Raw genomic sequence first — 22,424 nt, 5'->3', positions numbered from 1 at the left:
CTCATGGTTTTGGTGCTATAGTATAGTGCCAGCTAAAGATGCTGAAACTATCCAGGTTCATTGCGTTAATGTACAGTAGAATACGGCGTTGCAGTATTCAGCAGGTTATAATGATCTTTAAAAACCTTTTCACTAAAGAAAAACAAAATCCTGCAGAAATAAATCGGTTTAGTGGACAGAATTAGAGGGGAAGGGTTTAGAGCCAGGGTAGGATTAAGGAAAATTGTGTGAAATAAAGAGCGAGTGATCAGGAGTGACTGTGTGCTTGCGTGTGTGCTGGAGGGCGGGAGGATAGAGCGCGCGGTTGAGAGAGAAGAGCATTGACTGAGAAGCATAGATTTTCATCCAACCTATATCATTTTTTTCTAATCATCGACTGCACTGCTTAACGTTGATTGTCTAGCAGGAAAATATTTTTCTACGCAGTTGAGGAACCGTTTCAGTTGACGATTATTGGTCCTCTTTGCTGTAATTTAAGTGTTCTTGGAACGAATTTATCATATTTCTATTTATACTTGAACTGCATCATGAACAGTTTGTGGGCACCTCTCGATCTCACACCTTTGGAATGGTGGGGATTACGCAGCCGACAAATGGGGAGCATGTAAACGCAGATGGAGTTTGGGATTTATTGCAAAATAAGGGAAAGATGACTGTCTTCTCTTTGTGTCTCCTCTTGTTCGCAGATCTGCTGGATTTAGCCGTTGGTAAGTCATCATTTATGCATAAACACAGTATGCGAGAGTTGAATAAGAAAAAGCCTCTCACATTTTAAGAATTCGTGAGGTCATATTTTCGGAGACGCTGTGGAAGGCAGATGGCTGAGTCCATGTACATTTGAAACAGTTTAAATGTTGGCCGCTCATATTATGAACCATAGCATTCAATATGTATGCACATAGAATTGCCTAAACTTTTCTCCATTCCGATAAAGTGAATGGTTTCCTTGAAGACCCTAGAATGGTATTCCTCCGCAGCTTCAGTTTTGACTGCTGGCATTCTCAGATATGGTATCGTTGGGTACTAGGGTTTGGTAAAGGAGAGCATAGATGGAGGAAGTGTGCATCACACATCATGGTATTTCTTGCAAATGGTCCATAAACTTTACAGTGTGAAATCAAGTAATTATCTTCTTCTTGTTATTTTATTATGATTGTTATCATTACTACTTCAGATCGCTAACAGATTTGCTGCCTGTGAGTTATGGCATTCAAATACCGTTATGTATCGGGCTCCTCGGCGACTCACATTGAATGCAGCCTTAGCTCAAGTGTTCTCCACAGCCCATGAATACAGCCAGGACCAGACTTCTAATAATAACAAAATATCAGTAGCCTTCTATCTGTGAATGAAGACAATTGATACATTTACTTATCTCCTACATATAATAGTGATAATGGAACTTTGAATGGAACTACTGGAAGTTTCTCATAAGATCAAGGCATTGTGTACTGCTGCATATTTTTATAAACAATGGAAAGCTATTCCATGGGCTCCTGGGGTCTTGCATTAGGCTTACATTTAAGATGTAGATCAATAACGTTTATTTAGCCAAACTAGGCTACAGCACAGTCACTGTTAGAGTAGATTTCGGTTATTTGTCTGACACTCAAAGATCTGACCAGATTCTACAGCATTGAAGCACACATTTTTCCGTAAAGCTGCAAAATGTAACTTTTTAGGCCACCTGGCAAAATTCACATAGAAATGTGATCTATATATACACTACCGTTCGAAAGTTTGATGTCTCTTAGAAATTGACTTGATCTGGAAAGAAAATCATTTTTTGTCCATTAAAATAACATCAAATTGATCAGAAATACAGTGTAGACATTGTTCATGTTGTAAATGACTATTGTAGCTGGAAATGACATACTTTTTATGGAATATCTACATAGGCGTACAGAGGCCCATTATCAGCAACCATCACTCCTGTGTTCCAATGGCACATTGTGTTAGCTAATCCAAGTTTATAATTTTAAAAGGCTAATTGATCATTATAAAACACTTTGGCAATTATGTTAGCACAGCTGAAAACTGTTGTTCTGATTAAAGAAGCAAGAAAACTGGCTTTCTTTAGACTAGTTGAGTATCTCGAGCGTCAGCATTTGTGGGTTTGATTACAGGCTCAAAATAGCCAGAAACAAAGAACTTTCTTCTGAAACTCGTCAGTCTATTCTTGTTCTGAGAAAAGAAGGCTATTCTATGCGAGAAATTGCCAAGAAACTGAAGATCTCGTACAATACTGTGTACTACTTCGTTCACAGAACAGCGCAAACTGGCACTAACCAGAATAGAAAAAGGAGTAGGAGGCCTCAGTGCACAACTGAGCAAGAGGACAAGTACATTAGAGTGTCTAGTTTGAGAAACAGACACCTCACAAGTCCTCAACTGGCAGCTTCATTAAATAGTACCTGCAAAACACCAGTCTCAACGTCAACAGTGAAGCGGCTACTCCGGGATGCGAGTTGCAAAGCCAAAAAGCCATATCTCAGACTGGCCAATGAAAATAAAATATTAAGATGGGCAAAAGAACACAGACACTGGACAACTCTGCCTAGAAGGCCAGAATCCCGGAGTCGCCTCTTCACAGAACACTATTGGCAATCTCTCAACCACCTTCACCTGGAATTCTTTTCCAGCTTTTTTTGAAGGAGTTCCCACATATGCTGAGCACTTTTTGGGTGCTTTTCCTTCACTCTGTGCTCCAACTCATCCCAAGCCATCTCCATTTGGGTTTGAGGTTGGGTGATTGTGGAGGCCAGGTCATCTGATGCAGCACTCCATCACTCTCCTTCGCCCTTACACAGCCTGGAGGTGTGGTGGGTCATTGTCTTGTTGAAAAACAAATTATAGTCCCGCTAAGCGCTAACCAGATGGGATGGCACTTCGCTGTAGAATGCTGTGGTAGCCATGCTGCTTAAGTGTGCCTTGAATACTAAATAAATCACAGAGAGTGTCACCAGCAACGCACCCCCATCAAAACCCCAAAATAAACCAAAAATTGGAACCAAAAATAAAACATTTGGACTTATCAGAACAAAGTACAGATTTCCAACGTTCTAATGTCCATTGCTCGTGTTTCTTGGCCCACGCAAGTCTCTTCTTCTTATTGGTGTCCTTTAGTAGTGGTTTCTTTGCAGCAGTTCGACAATGAAGGCCCGATTCACGCAGTCTCCTCTGAACAGTTGATGTTGAGATGTGTCTGTTACTTAAACTCTGTGAAGAATTTATTTGGGCTGCAATCTGAGGTGCAGTTAACGCCGATGAACTTATACTCTGCAGCAGAGGTAACTTTGGGTCTTCCTTTCTTGTGGCGGTCCTCATGAGAGCCAGTTTCATCATAAAGCTTAATGGTTTTTGCGACTGCACTTGTAGAAACTTTAAGTTCTTGAAATTTTCCGGATTGACTGACATTCTTAAAGTAATGATGGACTGTCGTTTTTCTTTGCATATTTGAGCTGTTCTTGCCATGATATGGTATTTTACCAAATAGGGATATCTTTGCATACCACCCATACCTTGTCACTAAACAACTGATTGGCTCAAACACATTAAGAAGAATGAAATTCCACAAATTCACTTTTAACAAGGCACTCCTTTTAATTGCTGTAGACCTACACCTACACCTGCATTGCTTGCTGTTTGGGGTTTTAGGCTGGGTTTCTGTACAGCACTTTGAGATATCAGCTGATGTACGAAGGGCTATATAAATACATTTGATTTGATTTGAATTGAAATGCATTCCAGGTGACTACCTCATGAAACTGGTTGAGATAATGCCAAGAGTGTGCAAATCTGCCAACAAGGCAAAGGGTGGCTACTTTGAAGAATCTCAAATATATAATATATTTTGATTTGTTAATCACTTTTTTGGTTACTACATGATTCCATGTGTGCTATTTCATGGTTTTGATGTCTTCACTATTATTCTACAATATAGAAAATAGTGCAAATAAAGAAAGTCCCTGGAATGACTTTTGACTGGTACTGTATATTTATGATTCTCATTGATAGATCTGGTAGATCTGTTCTTTGTGTGCTATTTCTATGTTTCATTCTTAAATTTAGTTTTTGCTCTTTTACCCTTCGGTTTTGTACACCAGCTTCAAACAGCTGAAAATACAATATTTTGGGTTATGGAAAATATATATTTCACAGCAATTTAGATGGTACAATGATTCTCTACACTATACTTGCTTGTTTTATCACATAAACTGAAATAAGGCTAACTATTCTAATTTTAGCAACCAGGAAATGGCGGAGCAATTTATGCATAGTGCATCTTTAATACCTTGATGCAATCTATAGGCTGCCTTTTGACTGTCCTATTCCATTCATAAAAGGTTTGAAACACATAAGAAATTTGAAATACAGTGATTGAGCAGTCTAATCAATTTGTCACTGAATGCAAAGGATGGAGGCAAAATACTATAAGTCATTAGTTTTCATTTGAAGGAAAGGGAATTGAGGTGAAGTGAAAAAATGTGGGCAGAGTAAATTGATTCTGGTGGGTGGAGTGAGGCGAAAAGGTTAAGGAAAGGGAATGCAAATCATCAATGATGCTGCTGCACCTTTAACCAATTGAGGGAGGGAAAGCTTTGGCACTTTCCTATTCAACCAAGCATGACACTGATTTTGAAGTCGCATGCAGGGCTACCTCATCAAGACAACATGAGCCTGGCTCATGTCCTCTACATATACCCCCTATGACCTCCTAACCCATGAAAGACCGTCCCACAGTTGAGCAACTCCCTCAAGGGCTAAGGGTGATACTAATTTTGAAGTTGCAGGCAGGGCAACCTCATCACGATTTCATTAGCCAGACTAATATCTCCTACAAAATATCAGGGGTCAACTCTGTTTCTAGCGAAAGCGTAGTTAGGAATGTCGGGCTACTTGCCACTAGATCCAGGGTGCTCTGAAAATGCAGTGCATATGCCTACATTGGCCCACTGCACTCTAAGCAGCATCAACCCTTCACTTCCCACTCGACTCAAGTCAGTGAGCCCCTCCATTGACGTTTCACTGACACTTTCCCGAGGGAGCTCTTATTGTTCGAGGGTGAGAGAACGAGGGGAAGGTGTCATAGTAGTTTAGATTAGAACAGCCCTTTAGTCTCTCTTGTATTATTTTGTGTGTGTGTATGTCATAACCTGACATTGAAAGAGTAATATTGTTGACAAGGACAGAGTCTGGCCACAATTGTGTAACTATATAAATAAATTATAAAAGTACAGACATTTATATAGTATTTTTCAATGGATCTAAAAGATCTGTACACTGAGAAACACCACATCCAGCACCAATGTATAGCACCTACCTGGGTAATGCATGACAGCCATTTTAAGATACTACTCACCTCACATCAGCTATCACAGTGGAGAGATGAGGGAGAGATTTTCCATTATTAGATGGCCATGATTATATGAGGGTCCAGGTTGGAAGTTTTCCCACACATGTACTAAAAACACATTCTGTATTACCCACATAAAAATGGACATGGTATAGATACACAGCAATAGTTTCTCATTTAGTGCAGCAGGTAGTCCAGCGGTTAAGAGGTTGGGCCAGCAACCTAAAGATTGCTGTTTTGAATCTCTGAGCTGACTAAGTTAAATCTGCCGATGTGCCCTTGAGCAAGGCACTTAACCTTAATTACTCTGGATAAGAGTGTCTGCTAAATGAGAAACAAATGTACTAATCTACTCCTTTTGCATTCCAATGCAGCTCTGTCTTCAATGTTTCTTGGCAGCATTGTCCAACTATGGGCATGTGTATTCTCATTTAATAAACGTTTTGCTCTCTTTTGTTCTCTGTGAGTCAACTCTGCCAGAGCAGCTGAATGCCTAGTGGTTGTTTATATGTCTAGCTGGGCACTCTTTGTAAGTACCCCCCCATATGGAGAGATGTTTTTATTCATCTATATGGATGTGCACATTGTGGCAGCACAATGTCGTCTCTTATTGCTGAATCTCAAATACTTGTATTTAATTACTGTCCCTGTCATATTTTGAGTCTGTGGATAACACACAAGCCTAAGGATATTTTGTATCGATTTATAACCTGCTGTAATGTATTCCATGTCAATGATTCAGGTCATAGAGCAGAGTTTAACTTTCTACAATGAACTACAGTAGCTATCCATAATCCTATTTCCCCACATTGCCCTCTCCTCCACAGAGTCAGGGTCTAAATGCAAACAGAATAAAAAATAAATGAGAAACCCAATATCAATGCAGAGGACACATTTTGTCAGCATACATTTTACATGAGTGATGCGTTTTTTCATGCTTTATACAATTTCCTCTAAATTGTTTGTAAATACCACTAGATAGATTTATGAAATTGATAGATTCATTAGATATTGTTTTGTAATATAACATCCTTATTACATGGATACATGGTCTTGGTAAACCAATATGAAAAGGAAATGAAGTTGAAATCTCAACTCTAAACAGCTGGAAATGGGTTCAAAGGCCAACGTGGGGAGAACAATGTCATGTGTTTTGAATTGAATCAGGAAAAAGGATGTGGTCTCATGATGTGTTGCTGGTGTTATCTGATAGGAACATCTCTCCATTACAGGGATAAGGATAGTAATAATCGCTGTTCAGGCACAACAGGGTCAGAGGGCATAGGGATACTGAACATCATGTGTTTTTCCAAGTCCACGACACAAATACTGTGTGGTGGTTAAGCACTGTAGTTGAATTTCTGCTCTGTTATAGGCCAATGTGCTGATTTAGTTTTAATCAACCCACATCTCGTGATTAGATAATGAAATATTTGATATTGTAGTTTTACATACAGCGTTCTTTTTTGGTTTGGGCTTTTAGTCTGTTTAGTCCCTTTCTAGATCAGTATAAGTCGTTATCTTGGACGTTTACTTTGATGGCTTGCTTCGCTCCATGGCAGGCTGTCCAACATGCAGTGGATCATAACAGTGGGGGAAGATTTAGTGGGGAGTTAAAAAGTTGTGTGTTGGAGTTGATCTGAGGCTTTCCTGTTCACCCTTCTCATCTGCTAGTGACAGCTGGGCTTGACTCACAGGAAGTATGAATAGATATTGGCAGGAAAGTGGGCTATGGTGGCTCCTCCATCAACCAATCACAGGGCTTTATTTCAGCAGTTTTATAAAATGATTATGAACAAATCTAAAGCCTACCCTCTGTGTTTTTTAATTTGCATTTTATTTCGCTATTGTGTGGTCAGAGCAGCTACCTTATTCATTTGATATGTGTCTTTTTTACATGCAGGGTCATCAACCATGCATTGTGTTTCCGGAAACATGTTTGAGATTAGAGCGGGCAACTGTTACCAACAATATCCTGAACAATGTTTTAGTAGAGTTGTTTTTGTTCCGCCTAGAGTATAGAACAATAATTGCCTGTTGAATTGCCAGTGACTATTGTCCACAGAAAGTTAATTTTGAACTTTTTTAATCTTGCAATTTGGACCTTCTGAAGCCTTGTGACGCCTTAATGTCAAAAGAGGGCTGTACAAATCCACAAAGAACACTGTGACTTACATATTACAACTTTTCTTCAAGATTTTCAACGTTTCCCTCCATGTAAACCTATAGCGTGCAAGTTATTCGGCTATTATAGAACATCAAATTGACCTTACATTGCCTTTGTAGTTGTGTAGCTCAATATGCTGTCCCCCAGTTTTGTGTTCTGTCAAATGAAGAAGAGAGAATGAAGAGGAGAGAGGAGGTGGGGCTTGAGCCTTCTTCCTAATTAACTGTAATGTGTTGTTTAGATTCCACCAATACACAATGTTCCACACTGCTGCTCAATTATGCTGCTCAGCTGCCGTATAAAAACACTTGTATAAACCGGTGTGTACTCATCTGGTTTACTCATTTTCCTATCCTCAAATAGACCCTACAGAGTTTGTCTTACATTGCCACACTCAAGAATGTATGCCAGTATTTTTGTTGACTCTCTTCTTCAGATAGTGGTATAGTTTGGGAGGAATGGCCTTAATTTAGTTTTTAGTTCCTAATCACAGGTTTTTTAAAGATTCATGTCATGATATGGCAATATATGAATCTGTTTTATATTTTATGGCACTATATTGAGCCACATGTTAAGAATAAACTGAGGAAACCACCAAAGCCCAGAGGGTATTTGCATGTGTCAGATCTATTTGCCTTTCAGGTAATGGGTAAACCATGCCTCTAACATTTTGGGACTAGCTTAAAATGCTCTCTTTGTTAAAAAACAGTATTTGTAAATCCATTAAAGGAGGAGTTAGCTTTTGTTTCACAACCAAATATATATTCTTGATGTAAATGGGATGTAATAGAATGGTCCAGACAAAAAAATATTTTTTAACTTACCGCAACAAGCGATCCATTTCCTCATCCTCGTTGTGCTGTACATGGGCTCTGAAAAAAAAACGATGTGTCTTTTTAAAAATGGGAACGGTCTCAGTATAGTAATGAAGGTCTTTGGATGTTGTACACATTAAATTGTGTCTTTTTTTATTTTTTACTTATCTGCAACGTTATATTCCATTTTGCGCGACTTGAGCTGCTTCCCCTATCCAGCTGTTCCATTTTCTGGGTAGCCTGCTGCTACAGGTAACTGCAAAAATAAAGGAAACACCAACATAAAGTGTCTTAATAGGGCGTCGGGCCACTACGAGCCGCCAGAACAGCTTTAATGCTCCTTGGCATTGATTCTACAAGTGTCTTGAACTTCCTGTGTGAAAGCACCTGTTTTCAATATATTGTTTCTTAGGGTGGCAGCGTAGCCTAGTGGTTAGTGTGTTGGACTAGGATCTGAAAGGATGCAAGTTCAAATCCCCAAGGTACAAATCTGTTGTTCTGCCCCTGAACAAGGCAGTTAACCCACTGTTCCTAGGCTGTCATTGAAAATAAGGATTTGTTCTTAACTGAGCTAGTTAAATAAAGGTAAATAAAATAAATATTTTGGCAGTTACATGTAGACTAGATGGAGAGGTATCACTCGAGTTAAAAAAAAGAAAGTAATATAACGTTGCGGATAAAGTTTTGAATGATAACAATTTCATGTGTACAACATGTAAAGACCTGCATCACTATATTGAGAACTTCTCCATTTTCAAAAGGACATATTTGGGTGTTTTTGGAGCATTTGTTCATATTTTTAAAAGCCCCCATACTGCACCTCAAGGATTAGGTAATCCATCTCTGGTTGGGGTAAGTTTCTCAAAAAGATTTGAAATTGCAAACGAAGTGTCTGGACCCTTCTTTAACATAACGTTTACATCAAATATAGAGATTTGGTAGTAAAAAAAAAGCTTAATTAACCTTTAACATATTTTATTAACGGAATCCACATAAATGGGTTCTGCATCCACGATGACTTGTTGCCAAGTTGTCTTAGGTCCTAGGGAACACCAAAGGGCTTACATCTCCCCCAATGTGAATAATGCAACAGAATCTGTAGCCATTATGCCAAATTGATCTTCCCTCGCTGCCATAATACCCACCTCTTGTGTAGGGTAGTTGGAAGAAATAAAAGAGAAAGTCCTGGCAGATGAACTTTAAGTGGCCTGTATGGATGCAATGCAGTCTGCCATCCCAGTCAATGGGATCAGTCAATATGATAAAAACTACGATTAGTGGAGATAAGTAAATGCCAAGGGCAAGAGAGTTCAAAAAGCACTGTAACTTCCCTCTCTGCCCTGAAGTCCTGCACTGATTTGAATTGAATTGATTTGATTTTGGACTGTGTTGAAAAGAGCTAGGTTGCTGCTCTGTTTGACTTGTGTGAGATTTTGAAGGTACTCTGATTCCTCTAGAAGCTGTTGGTGCAGCGATAGGTAAACAAAGGATAGGCTTGGCTCTCGGGGTTCAAACAGTTAAGCATAATATTTCAAATCAAATCAAATGTTATTTGTCACATGAAATGTTTACTTACAAGAAAATATTTATTAAATAAACTAAAGTAAAAAATAAAATAATAAGTAACCCCAAAAAATTACATAACAATATTTGTTGTGGCTACTTTCCATGATCTCTACAGCGCACATGGTGGAATTTAGAGGTAGGTTCCCTCCCTTGATAGAAAAATTACAAAAATCCTGAGATCTTTGGCAGTATACAATAAGCGTCACCCGTTATAACGTGGTATGTATGAGTCGTTTGTACATGAAAGCTTTGTGCCTTGCTCAAAGTAGCATAATACCAGTGGCGATTTTAGCATTTAAATCTTGGTGGGGCAAACGAAAAATATGTTTTTAGATGCATACCAGCAAAGTCACTAGACAACACAACACTAAACAATACCTTAATTGCACTATAACGGTGACAAACGATGCCCACAAACTGTTAAGGCCTACATAAAGCTGTCCCAACAGCAGAGCTTTCTTTTCAGCAACATGGAGTGAATCCTTACCACTGCTACACCTGGCTATCAGCGGAGCCTTGTCTGGCTGCGAAACAGTTCATTCAGTCTCATTTACTGCCTTTAAAAAAACATAGATGATATGGCTGACTTGCTTAAACAAATGTGGTTTCTACTGACAATTGAGATTTACAAACAATGTCATAAAGGAACGATGACCGGATAAGAGGCAATCCATAATTTCGATTAAGATATTAATGAGTGAGCTAAGACAGATGTAGTCAATATAACAATTTGTTTAGCACTTTTGAAGGAAAAGGAAACGACACACTGCTCTTGATAGTATCACTGATATTTAATAAGCCTCACGGCCTTTGTCAGAGCTTTTGTGATTTTTCTTTTCACCCTTATGTAGACCTAGCCCCACCCACATCCGTTCCACGCATCGAAAGGGGTTGGAAGCGAAGGAAAAACAAATAAGTGCTACCAAATATAACAATATGCATTTCATAAATATTACAAAAGTGTGTAAATAAGACGTATTAAACACGTCTGTAAAACCACAATGAGGACATAGCAAGTTTTCATTATTCATTGGGTACATCGTACGAAAAACATCAGAATAATCTTAAATAGGGACATAATTCCTGTTCAAATTCACAACATAACATACAGTGCCTTGCGAAAGTATTCGGCCCCCTTGGATCATTCAGAGATCCTCACTGAACTTCTGGAGAGAGTTTGCTGCACTGAAAGTAAAGGGGCTGAATAATTTTGCACGCCCAATTTTTCAGTTTTTGATTTGTTAAAAAAGTTTGAAATATCCAATAAATGTCATTCCACTTCATGATTGTGTCCCACTTGTTGTTGATTCTTCACAAAAAAATACAGTTTTATATCTTTATGTTTGAAGCCTGAAATGTGGCAAAAGGTCGAGGGGGCCGAATACTTTCGCAAGGCACTGTATATATATATATATATTAGCTAAACAGGTGGGTCCCAAAATAGGTTGTGCTCTGACATCTCTTCATCAGAAATTTCACTGTAGTCTTTCCTCACTGTTTCCTACATCCTAATATGGATTATGTGGTTTTGCTTATTGTGTTCAAACATGGCTGCTGAGTAATAACAATTTCTGTGCCACTGTGTGCCCACATTAGGCCCCTTATTAGAGGCTTGGTAAAGTGTCTCAGCGTACAATAGTGTTCCACTTATATCTGTGTTCATGGTTCATCACAGTGGGCTTAAGCCTCTAAGAATAGCACTCCTAAGCACTGGCGATTTCTCATCTCTTGTCAACACCTTAACTCATTCTTATCCTTTTCACTTCTGTCTGCCATTCATACAATGACATTCCTAAAGAGAGGCAGAACATCTGCCTGCCAGGCAGCGCTAGATTTATTCAACGTCACCATGACCTCAGCTTTAAACCATAGGCTTCTGCTTGTCCTTGATGCGTGCTATATCAAGGTTAGAAATGCACATAATAAAGTATCAACACGGATTCCATTAGCATTTATAAAGTATGTCAAATTTGAGATGATAAGAGGAAAGATATGTCTTCACGCTGCGGTGCCTGTTCTAAAAGATGAAATATATAAGGAAGGACAGGCACATTTACTGGCAAAAATATTCTTCAAAGATCATCCTCAATGATTTGGTCTCTGTGGCAGGGAGCGTCTTGCTTGGAGTAATGAGCGTGCACATTTAAATGTCTGAACTGTACTGCTGGTGCAGCCATCGCAGGCCCAAGCCCTCCCGTGCAATGAACCCAGCAGAACCCTATAAATGTGTGTGCCAGTGTATGCAGGTGCTTTATCTTTCTTCCTCTGCCTTCATCTGACAGTGATACCTGCCAGCACTGACATTTCCACCCTATACCATCTGCTAGGACCCCTCCTCCATCCTTGAGGGTCTGTTTCCTTAAGGCCTCTTTAGCTACATACATGTAGGCATGTATCCTTTATCTGCATTTCCATCAACATAGCATTGTTGTCTGCAATAGCCTAAGATTCTACCTGCAAATATTTTTTTATTTGACATGATGTTTGCATAGTGAGGGACTCCAGTTACTTGCATCTTCAGTTACAGTATCTAAACGAGTATTCCCTACAGTGAATGCACCATCTTTGGGTTTCATGAAAGTCCAGCTGTCAGATTAGGTGAGGAAAAAAAGAGGAGAAGCATCCTAATCTGCACTTTGACGTCAGTCTGGATGGGCCGGAGCTGTGCAGGCGGGCGGGGATGAGGGGGGATTGTGTGGGCTGTGCATTTTATGACAACAGATTATTTCCCATTATTCATGGCAACTTCTTCCCTCTGAACCACAGACAAGGCTTTTTTTCCTGGAGATTGCATTCCTGAGGTGTAACTGTCGAGCGGGAGACAACCAAAAATCATAAAGACGTAATTTAGCCAAATCCTCAGCCACTGGAGGTCTTAGCCAGGGTATTTGGGAAGAGTTCCATTCATCAATTTCATTGCCCCTATATAAGCACTACAGTACATAATCAACACATAACATCTGTAATTTAGAACAACATTCACCCAGCTCGCTAAAACCTTTGATCCATCGCAGGACTTGTCACACAAGTTCACTGAGTTAATTTCCCATGTGCCCCCCCAAAAATAGCTCGTAGTGGCACTCGGTTAACAAAAGGCTGCCACGTGTTGGATAATGATAATGTGCGTACTCTCAAAGCTTTCTTCAGCTTTTACTGATGTGTCACTACTTTTATAGGACCAGCAATAGTTGTGGAAGTAGATCTAGCACCGAACACTTTGTAGTAAACATCATTACGTTTTTGAAGTAAATCGATGCAGGTTTATGTGAGTATTTGACAGCATTACAAACACTGACCCCCCCCCCCAAAAAAAATCTGAATTAAAAGATCATCTTCAAATTCCATACCCAGCAACTCAAAAAACAGTCCCTGGGTTAGAGCATCAAAGGAATTTATAGAAAGTTTATACCAAAAAATATATGGAGTTGCATAAATTCACTGCTGGAGATTAACATACGGGTAAAGACTTGCCCTGCATGACTACAAAATATCTAATAAGTTACCTGTAAACTTTGTCCAAACATTTCAAACAACTTTCCTAATCCAACTTTAAGTATTTTAAAACTTAAATAATCCATACATTTTTAAGGTAGCGAAATAAAATGTTGCCCTCTTAGAGATAAATAGATCAATTTAGATGAAATGTCAGGTAAGTTGTGTGGCTGAGGTTTTAAAACTTCTTATGGATCAAATCCCATTAGTGGGATCGATTTGACAACATCCGGTGAAATTGCAGAGTGCGAAATAAAAAATAAAAAATATTAGAAATATTACATTTTTACACATTCACAAGTGCAATACACCAAATTAAAGTTTAACTTCTTGTTAATCTAGCCACCATGTCAGATTTCAAAATGGCTTTACGGCGAAAGCAAACCATGCGATTATCTGAGGACAGCAAACCATCAAACAAACACATGACAATCATATTTCAACCCGCCAGGCGCGACACAAAAATCAGAAATAACGATATAATTCATGCCTTACCTTTGAAGAGCTTCTTCTGTTGGCACTCCAATATGTCCCATAAACATCACAAATGGTCCTTTTGTCCGATTAATTCCATCGTTACATCCCCAAAATGTCCATTTATCTGGCGCATTTGATTCAGAAAAACACCGGTTCCAACTCGCCCTGCATGACTACAAAATATCTAATAAAATACCTGTAAACTTTGTCCAAAAATTTCAAACAACTTTCCTAATCCAACTTTAAATATTTTAAAACGTAAATAATTGATACATTTTAAGACGGGATAAACTGTGTTCAATAGCCGGATAAAATGAAAGTGGAGCGAGCTTCAGGTCACGCCCCCAAACAAAAGAGTACACTTGGCAAAACACCCAGAAAGGAAATGACTACTTCTTCATTTCTCAAAATAAAAAATCTCAACCAATTTCTAAAGACTGTTGACATCTGGTGGAAGCTATAGGAACTGCATGCATATTTCTATTAAAACGGGTTTGCCATAGGTAAACCATAGATTTACCTAAAAAAAAAATCCCTGGATGGATTGTGCTCGGGGTTTCGCCTGCCAAATCAGTTCTGTTATACTCACAGACATTATTCAAACAGTTTTAGATACGTCAGAGTGTTTCCTATCCGAATCTACTAATAATATGCATATCCTAGCTTCTGGGCCGGAGTAGCAGGTAGTTTACTTTGGTCACGCTTTTCATCCGGATGTGAAAATCCCACTCCCTATCCCAGAGAGGTAAATAGCACTGTGTGTTTTTTGAGGGGGAAACAGTGGTAGTAATCTCCTCCTCTCAGTTGGTTTACAGTAATTTCCTCAGTTAGACTGACCTATGTTTTCAGATATGCAGATTACCCATGTGACTGCTTGACTCTATTCTAGGAGACTGGCACATGAGGGAAGGCTCACATTAGCCCTGGTCACAGCTGACTGAACATCAAATTCTGCAGGGTTCTGAGACCTTGAACATGTAGCAGCAGCATGCTGGAATGTGAAATGCCAGTTAAAGAATGCGTTGGGATTGTAGATAACCGTATCAGCCGTCTTGTTTTCTATATTATCCATTCCCCCAGACCACGCTCATGAATATTCATCCACACGTTTCACAGTAATATGAATAAATAATGTATCATATTGTACTGTATATGTTTGTAGCTTTGATCATATTTCGGGTAATGTTGGTGACGTCAGTTGTTAGACATCTGATGCTACAATAACAACAAGACCACTGTGATAAAGTATACTGTAATTACAAATAACCTAGTTTATTATTTTGATTCCATTCTATAAAAAAGGATGGGCAGCCCTGCACAAAGGAGCATCCAAGCATGATTAATTTCCTGTTAGGCTCACCCTGAGTCCTTTTTCTGGATGGAAGAAAGGACCAAAGGTCAGTGCCCCAGATTCCTAGTGTGGCACAGCAGAGATGCTCTACACAATATTAGAGTATTAACACCCAGTTTCAAATATCTGCCTGAATGTTTGTAAATGCTGCAGAGGCTAAATGTCACAATAGCCAGCAAACTTTAAAATGGCGCCGGAAGTAATGGCAGCAGTTTTACGGGCGCCCAACCAATTGTGCTATTATGTGGGGGTTTTTCACGTTATTTGTAACTTATTTTGTACATAATGTTTCTGCAACCGTATCTTACGACAAAAAATAGCTTCTGGATATCAGGAAAGCGATCACTCACCTCGGATTAGACAAAGATTTTTATTTCAACAAGCAAGACCCACAGGACATTCTCCAAACACCCGACAGGGTCAATATCCCCGTTATTTGCAAGAGGAAGAAACACAGGTACAGAGGACAAAGTGCTGGATGCCTCGTGAGGACCCACAGAAGGCGAGTGGGAATCATCATCATCAGGACCCGCTGCCGTGCAATCATTGGACAATAAATTAGACGAGTTACGATCACGAATATCCTACCAACGGGACATCAAAAACTGTAATATCCTATGTTTCACGGAATCCTGGCTGAATGACGACATGGATATTCAGCTAGAGGGATATACGCTGCACCGGCAAGATAGAACAGCATAATTCGGAAAGACGAGGGGGGCGGTCTGTGTATATTTGTAAACAACAGCTGGTGCACGAAATCTACGGAACTCTCTAGATTTTGCTCGCCTGAAGTAGAGTATATTGTGATTAATTGCAGGTCACACTACTTGCCTAGAGAGTTTTCAGCTATACTTTTCGTGGCTGTTTATTTACCACCACAGACAGATGCTGGCACTAAGACCGCACTCAGTCAGCTGTATAAGGAAATAAGCAAACAGGAAACCACTCACCCAGAGGCGGCGCTCCTAGGGGCCGGAGACTTTAATGCAGGGAAACTTAAATCAATCAAGTTCCTTGGTGTCCACATCACCAACAAACTAGAATGGTCCAAACACACCAAGACAGTCGTGAAGAGGGCACGACAAAGCCTATTCCCCCTCAGGAAACTAAAAAGATTTGCCATGGGTCCTGAGATCCTCAAAAGGTTCTACAGCTGCAACATCGAGAGCATCCTGACTGGTTGCATCACTGCCTGGTACGGCAATTGCTCAGCCTCTGACCACAAGGCACTACAGAGGGTAGTGCGTACGACCCAGTACATCACTGGTGCTAAGCTGCCTACCATCCAGGACCTCTACACCAGGCAGTGTCAGAGGAAGGCCCTAAAATTGTCAAAGACCCCAGCCACCCCAGTCATAGACTGTTCTCTCTACTACCACATGGCAAGCGGTACCGGAGTGCCAAGTCTAGGACAAAAAGGCTTCTCAACAGTTTTTACCCCCAAGCCATAAGACTCCTGAACAGGTAATCAAATTGCTACCCAGACTATTTGCATTGTGTGCCCCCGCCCAACCCCTGTTTTACGCTGCTGCTACTCTCTGTTTATCATATATGCATAGTCACTTTAACTATACATTCATATACATATGTACATACTACCTCAATTGGGCCGACCAACCAGTGCTCCCGCACATTGGCTATCCGGGCTATCTGCATTGTGTCCCACCACCCACCACCCGCCAACCCTTCTTTATGCTTCTGCTACTCTCTGTTCATCATATACAGTGGGGCAAAAAAGTATTTAGTCAGCCACCAATTGTGCAAGTTCTCCCACTTAAAAAGATGAGAGAGGCCTGTAATTTTCATCAGAAGGTACACTTCAACTATGACAGACAAAATGAGAAAAAAAATCCAGAAAATCACATTGTAGGATTTTTTATGAATTTATTTGCGGAAAATAAATATTTGGTCAATAACAAAAGTTTTCTCAATACTTTGTTATATACCCTTTGTTGGCAATGACAGAGGTCAAACGTTTTCTGTAAGTCTTCACAAGGTTTTCACACACTGTTGCTGGTATTCTGGCCCATTCCTCCATGCAGATCTCCTCTAGAGCAGTGATGTTTTGGGGCTGTTGCTGGGCAACACGGATGCAGCCGCCACCATGCTTGAAAATATGAAGAGTGGTACTCAGTGATGTGTTGTGTTGTATTTGCCCCAAACATAACACTTTGTATTCAGGATCATAAAGTTAATTTCCTTGCCACATTCTTCCAGTTTTACTTTAGTGCCTTATTGCAAACAAGATGCCTGTTTTGGAACATTTTTATTCTGTACAGTCTTCCTTATTTTAACTCTGTTATTTAGGTTAGTATTGTGGAGTAACTATCCACAGCTTTCTCCTGTCACAGCCATTAAACTCTGTAACTGTTTTAAAGTCACCATTAGTCTCATGATGAAATCCCTTAGCGGTTTTCTTCCTCTCTGGCAACTGAGTTAGCAAGGACGCCTGTATTTATGTAGTGACTGGGTGTATTGATACACCATCCAAAGTGTAATTAATAACTTCACAATGCTCAAAGGGATAGTCACTGTCTGCTTTTTATATATACTATATATATATATATATATATATATATATATATTTTTTTAAATTTCACCCCCTTTTTCACATCCGTCATCATGAAGTGCTTTGAGAGACTAGTCAAGGACCATATCACCTCCACCCTACCTGACACCCTTGACCCACTCCAATTTGCTTACCGCCCAAATAGGTCCACAGACGATGCAATCTCAACCACACTGCTCCCCAATTTCATGGTATCCAATTGTTAGTTGCTTTTTATATTTTTACCCATCTACCAATAGGCTCCCTTCTTTGCGAGGCATTGGAAAACCTCTCTCTTTATGGTTGAATCTGTGTTTGAAATTCACTGCTCCACTCAGGGACCTTAAAAATAATTATGTGTGTGGGGTACAGAGATGAGGTAAAACATCATGACTTAATGACTTTAAAAAATCATGTTATTTATTTTATTTTTATTTCACCTTTATTTAACCAGGTAGGCTAGTTGAGAACAAGTTCTCATTTGCAACTGCGACCTGGCCAAGATAAAGCATAGCAGTGTGAACAGACAACACAGAGTTACACATGGAGTAAACAATAAACAAGTCAATAACACAGTAGAAAAAAAGGGGAGTCTATATACATTGTGTGCAAAAGGCATGAGGAGGTAGGCGAATAATTACAATTTTGCAGATTAACACTGGAGTCGTAAATGATCAGATGGTCATGTACAGGTAGAGATATTGGTGTTCAAAAGAGCAGAAAAGTAAATAAATAAAAACAGTATGGGGATGAGGTAGGTAAAAATGGGTGGGCTATTTACCGATAGACTATGTACAGCTGCAGCGATCGGTTAGCTGCTCAGATAGCAGATGTTTGAAGTTGGTGAGGGAGATAAAAGTCTCCAACTTCAGCGATTTTTGCAATTCGTTCCAGTCACAGGCAGCAGAGAACTGGAACGAAAGGCGGCCAAATGAGGTGTTGGCTTTAGGGATGATCAGTGAGATACACCTGCTGGAGCGTGCTACGGATGGGTGTTGCCATCGTGACCAGTGAACTGAGATAAGGCGGAGCTTTACCTAGCATGGACTTGTAGATGACCTGGAGCCAGTGGGTCTGGCGACGAATATGTAGCGAGGGCCAGCCGACTAGAGCATACAAGTCGCAGTGGTGGGTGGTATAAGGTGCTTTAGTGACAAAACGGATGGCACTGTGATAAACTGCATCCAGTTTGCTGAGTAGAGTGTTGGAAGCAATTTTGTAGATGACATCGCCGAAGTCGAGGATCAGTAGGATAGTCAGTTTTACTAGGGTAAGTTTGGCGGCGTGAGTGAAGGAGGCTTTGTTGCGGAATAGAAAGCCGACTCTTGACTTGATTTTCGATTGGAGATGTTTGATATGAGTCTGGAAGGAGAGTTTACAGTCTAGCCAGACACCTAGGTACTTATAGATGTCCACATATTCAAGGTCGGAACCATCCAGGGTGGTGATGCTGGTCAGGCGTGCGGGTGCAGGCAGCGAACGGTTGAAAAGCATGCATTTACTAGCGTTATACACTATTATTGCACAAAGAGTCCATGCAACTTTTTACGTGATTTGTTAAGCACATTTTTATTCCTGAACTTTAGGCTTGCCATATCAAAGGGGTGGCAAAACCCACTGATTGATGCTTATTTATAAAACCCTCTTAGGCCTCACTCCCCCCTATCGGAGAAATCTACTGCAGCCCTCATCCTCCACATACAACACCCATTCTGCCAGTCACATTCTGTTAAAGGTCCTCAAAGCACACACATCCCTGGGTCGCTCGTCTTTTCAGTTTGCTGCAGCTAGTGACTAGAACGAGCTGCAACAAACACTCAAACTGGACAGTTTTTATCTCAATCTCTTCATTTAAAAACTCAATCATGGACACTCTTACTGACAGTTGTGGCTGTCATGTGTTGCTGCCATGCTATGATGTTGTCTTAGGTCTCTCTTTATGTAGTGTTTTGTTGTCTTTTGTCGTGAGGTGTGTTTTGTCCTATATTTAATTTGATTTATTTTTATTTTTAATCCCAGTCCCAAATCCCAGCAGGAGGCCTTTTGCCCTTTGGTAGGCCGTCTTTGTAAATAAGATTTTGTTCTTAACTGACTTGCCTAGTTAAATAAAGGTTAAATAAATTAAATAATTATTTAAAGGTGGTGAATACGTATTAACTCAAGACATTTCAGCTTTTCATTTTGTATTTATTTGTAAAAATGTCTAAAAACATAATTCTATTTTGACATTATTGGATATTGTGTATAGGCTAGTGAGACAAAATCATAATTTAATCCATGTTAAATGTAGGCTGTAACGCAACAAAATGTGGGAAAAAATCAAGGGATGTGATTACTTTCTGAAGGCATTGTAGGCTCGGCCCTAATTGATGTGCTTTCTCTCACCAATGGCCCAAGACAATGCCAAACGGTCAGTACACCCTTCCCTCCCGCCCATCTCCCCATCCACTGTATGCAATTGTACTCTCAGGAATGTGTTTTTATCGCTATTGTACCCAGTCCACTCCCTTCTCAGGTCATCGCACATAGATGATTGATATTTTCTAATTTCCTAGGCTTCTAGGCATCTGGTCTAGTATGCGTCTCTTAGTTAATTATTTGTCTTGTAATTAAGTTTAGAATTTATATGCCTAGAATTATGCTTTGTTAATTGCTTAGTCTTATTATGGGTCACTATGAGGTATGTATAATATCATATATGTGATGTACGGCCACACTACATCTGTCATCACTGAGAGCCAGGTTATGACGACACCTCCCTCGTCATCGTCCCCTTCCCCAATCTCTCTCTGTACTGTGTGAGGTCCTCGGATGGCCATGTAGGGGCAAGTCTTCGAGGCATGATAATCTCGCAATACACCTTAAAATGAAATGCAGCATGTCCCAGCCATAAGGTATAATCCAGGCTTTTTGGCTAAATAAGCTGGATTCATCATTACTTTAAGACATGAATGTCAGTCAATCCGGAAAATGAAATTCGATCACCGCATATGTGGTTTCCACCGTGTAATGATGATGTGATGGTGTGGGGTGCTTTGCTGGGGACACTGTCTGTGATTTATTTAGAATTCAAGGCACACTTAACCAGCATGGCTAACACAGCATTCTGCAGCGATACGCCATCTCATCTGGTTTGCTCTTATTGGGACTATCATTTGTTTTTCAACAAGACAATGACCGAAAAACACCCCTCCAGGCTGTGTAAGGGCTATTTGACCAAGATGGTGAGTGATGGTGCTGCTTCAGATAACCTGACCTTCAATCACCGACCTCAACCCAATTGAGATGGTTTGGGATGAGTTGGACCGCAGTGTGAAGGAAAAGCAGCCAACGAGTGCTCAGCATATGTGGGAAATCCTTCAAGAGCTGTTGGAAGATCATTCCTCATGAAGCTGGTTGAGAGAATGCCAAGAGTATACAAAGCTGTCATCAAGGCAAGGTGGCTATTTGTTTAATTTTTTTTTGGTAACTACATGATTCCATATGTGTTATTTCATAGTTTTGATGTCTTCACTATTATTATACAGTATAGAAAATAGTAAAAATAAAGAAAAACCCTTGAATGAGTAGGTGTGTCAACTTTTGACTGGTATATATATTTTGTGTACAACAGCATTGAATAATTGTGAACCTATTTAGTGAATTTTAACAATTAGAGACCATCCTTATAAAAATACAGTATTATATCGACTCCCAACTTTGAATAGTCCCTGTTCAAAGTTGGGAGTCCCTTGTCCCTATTCAAAGTTGAATAGTCCCTTGTCCCTCTTTTTAACTGAAAGTACAATGTTTCTAGTACTTTTAAAAGTTGTCTTTGCCTTCACAATTTAACTATTTAATTCAATTTAGGGACACTGATCTGAAAGCTTGCTGTTTCATAACTAGACTTCAGTCAGACTTCTTTACTCTTTTAAACAGCATTTCCATTAGAATAGAAAGCACAGTTTGACTGAGAGGCGTTTTGCGTTTTTATTCTCGGTCTTTGAAGATGGAATTTGGAAATCATGTAATAAATCCTACAGCTGAATGAGAGACGAAAGCTTTCCAGTGTCCTTGCTGAGTCTGATGGAATCATTATTCTACTGATGTTAAGAGCTGCACATTAAACACTTTCACACTGCTGGTGGCTGATTGCTGATATCTCTTTTTAGCTCTACCTCACATCTTTTATGTAGTTTAAGAATATTGCATCTCTGATGTAAATGAACATGGCTCATCCCATACTGTCAGCCCAGTCCAAGCTGCATCACAGAGAGAAAGACAATGTCATTTTTTCTAAACAGAATGGCGTCATAGATGATCTTTAGCGCGGATAAGGAGAAGAGGTCGGGGAGGTTGGATATGTGTGAAATTGCAAATGGAACACATAAAGGACACTGATTAGATCAAAAACCAAGAGGTTGTCAAGGAAGTGGAGGGCTGATATGTGACAATATGTGGGGCTAATTAAGAAGAGAGCAGCGAGGGCAACCCAGAGAGGCTATGGCTCATTTTCTGCTCCTCCATGTTCTAATAAAGGACTGACAGCTTTTGTGATTTACACAATGGTGGCGGTTCTATCCTTTGACAATAACTTTTTTCTTCTGCTTTTGTCGTTTTTTATATTACAGAGATACACATTTTTGGACATTTATGGGAAATGTGAATGA

General features: G+C 39.8%; 1 protein-coding gene across 1 annotated transcript in view; it reads left to right on the top strand.

Moving 5' to 3' along the window:
• Positions 1 to 234: 234 nt before the first annotated feature.
• The window catches only part of LOC112218463 (immunoglobulin superfamily member 21), a 272,888-nt gene continuing 250,698 nt past the window's right edge, over positions 235 to 22,424 (top strand). Inside the window, exon 1 of the mRNA XM_024379282.2 lies at positions 235 to 707. Within this exon, the coding sequence (XP_024235050.1) occupies positions 569 to 707 (139 nt within the window). The 5' untranslated portion in view covers positions 235 to 568. The remainder of the gene's footprint in view (positions 708 to 22,424) is intronic.

The sequence above is a fragment of the Oncorhynchus tshawytscha genome, linkage group LG02, assembly GCF_018296145.1.
Source record: "Oncorhynchus tshawytscha isolate Ot180627B linkage group LG02, Otsh_v2.0, whole genome shotgun sequence".
In the NCBI taxonomy this organism is placed as follows: Eukaryota; Metazoa; Chordata; class Actinopteri; order Salmoniformes; family Salmonidae; genus Oncorhynchus; species Oncorhynchus tshawytscha.
The sequence above is the reverse complement of the archived record's forward strand: the minus strand, read 5'-3'. Positions and strand labels throughout refer to the sequence as shown.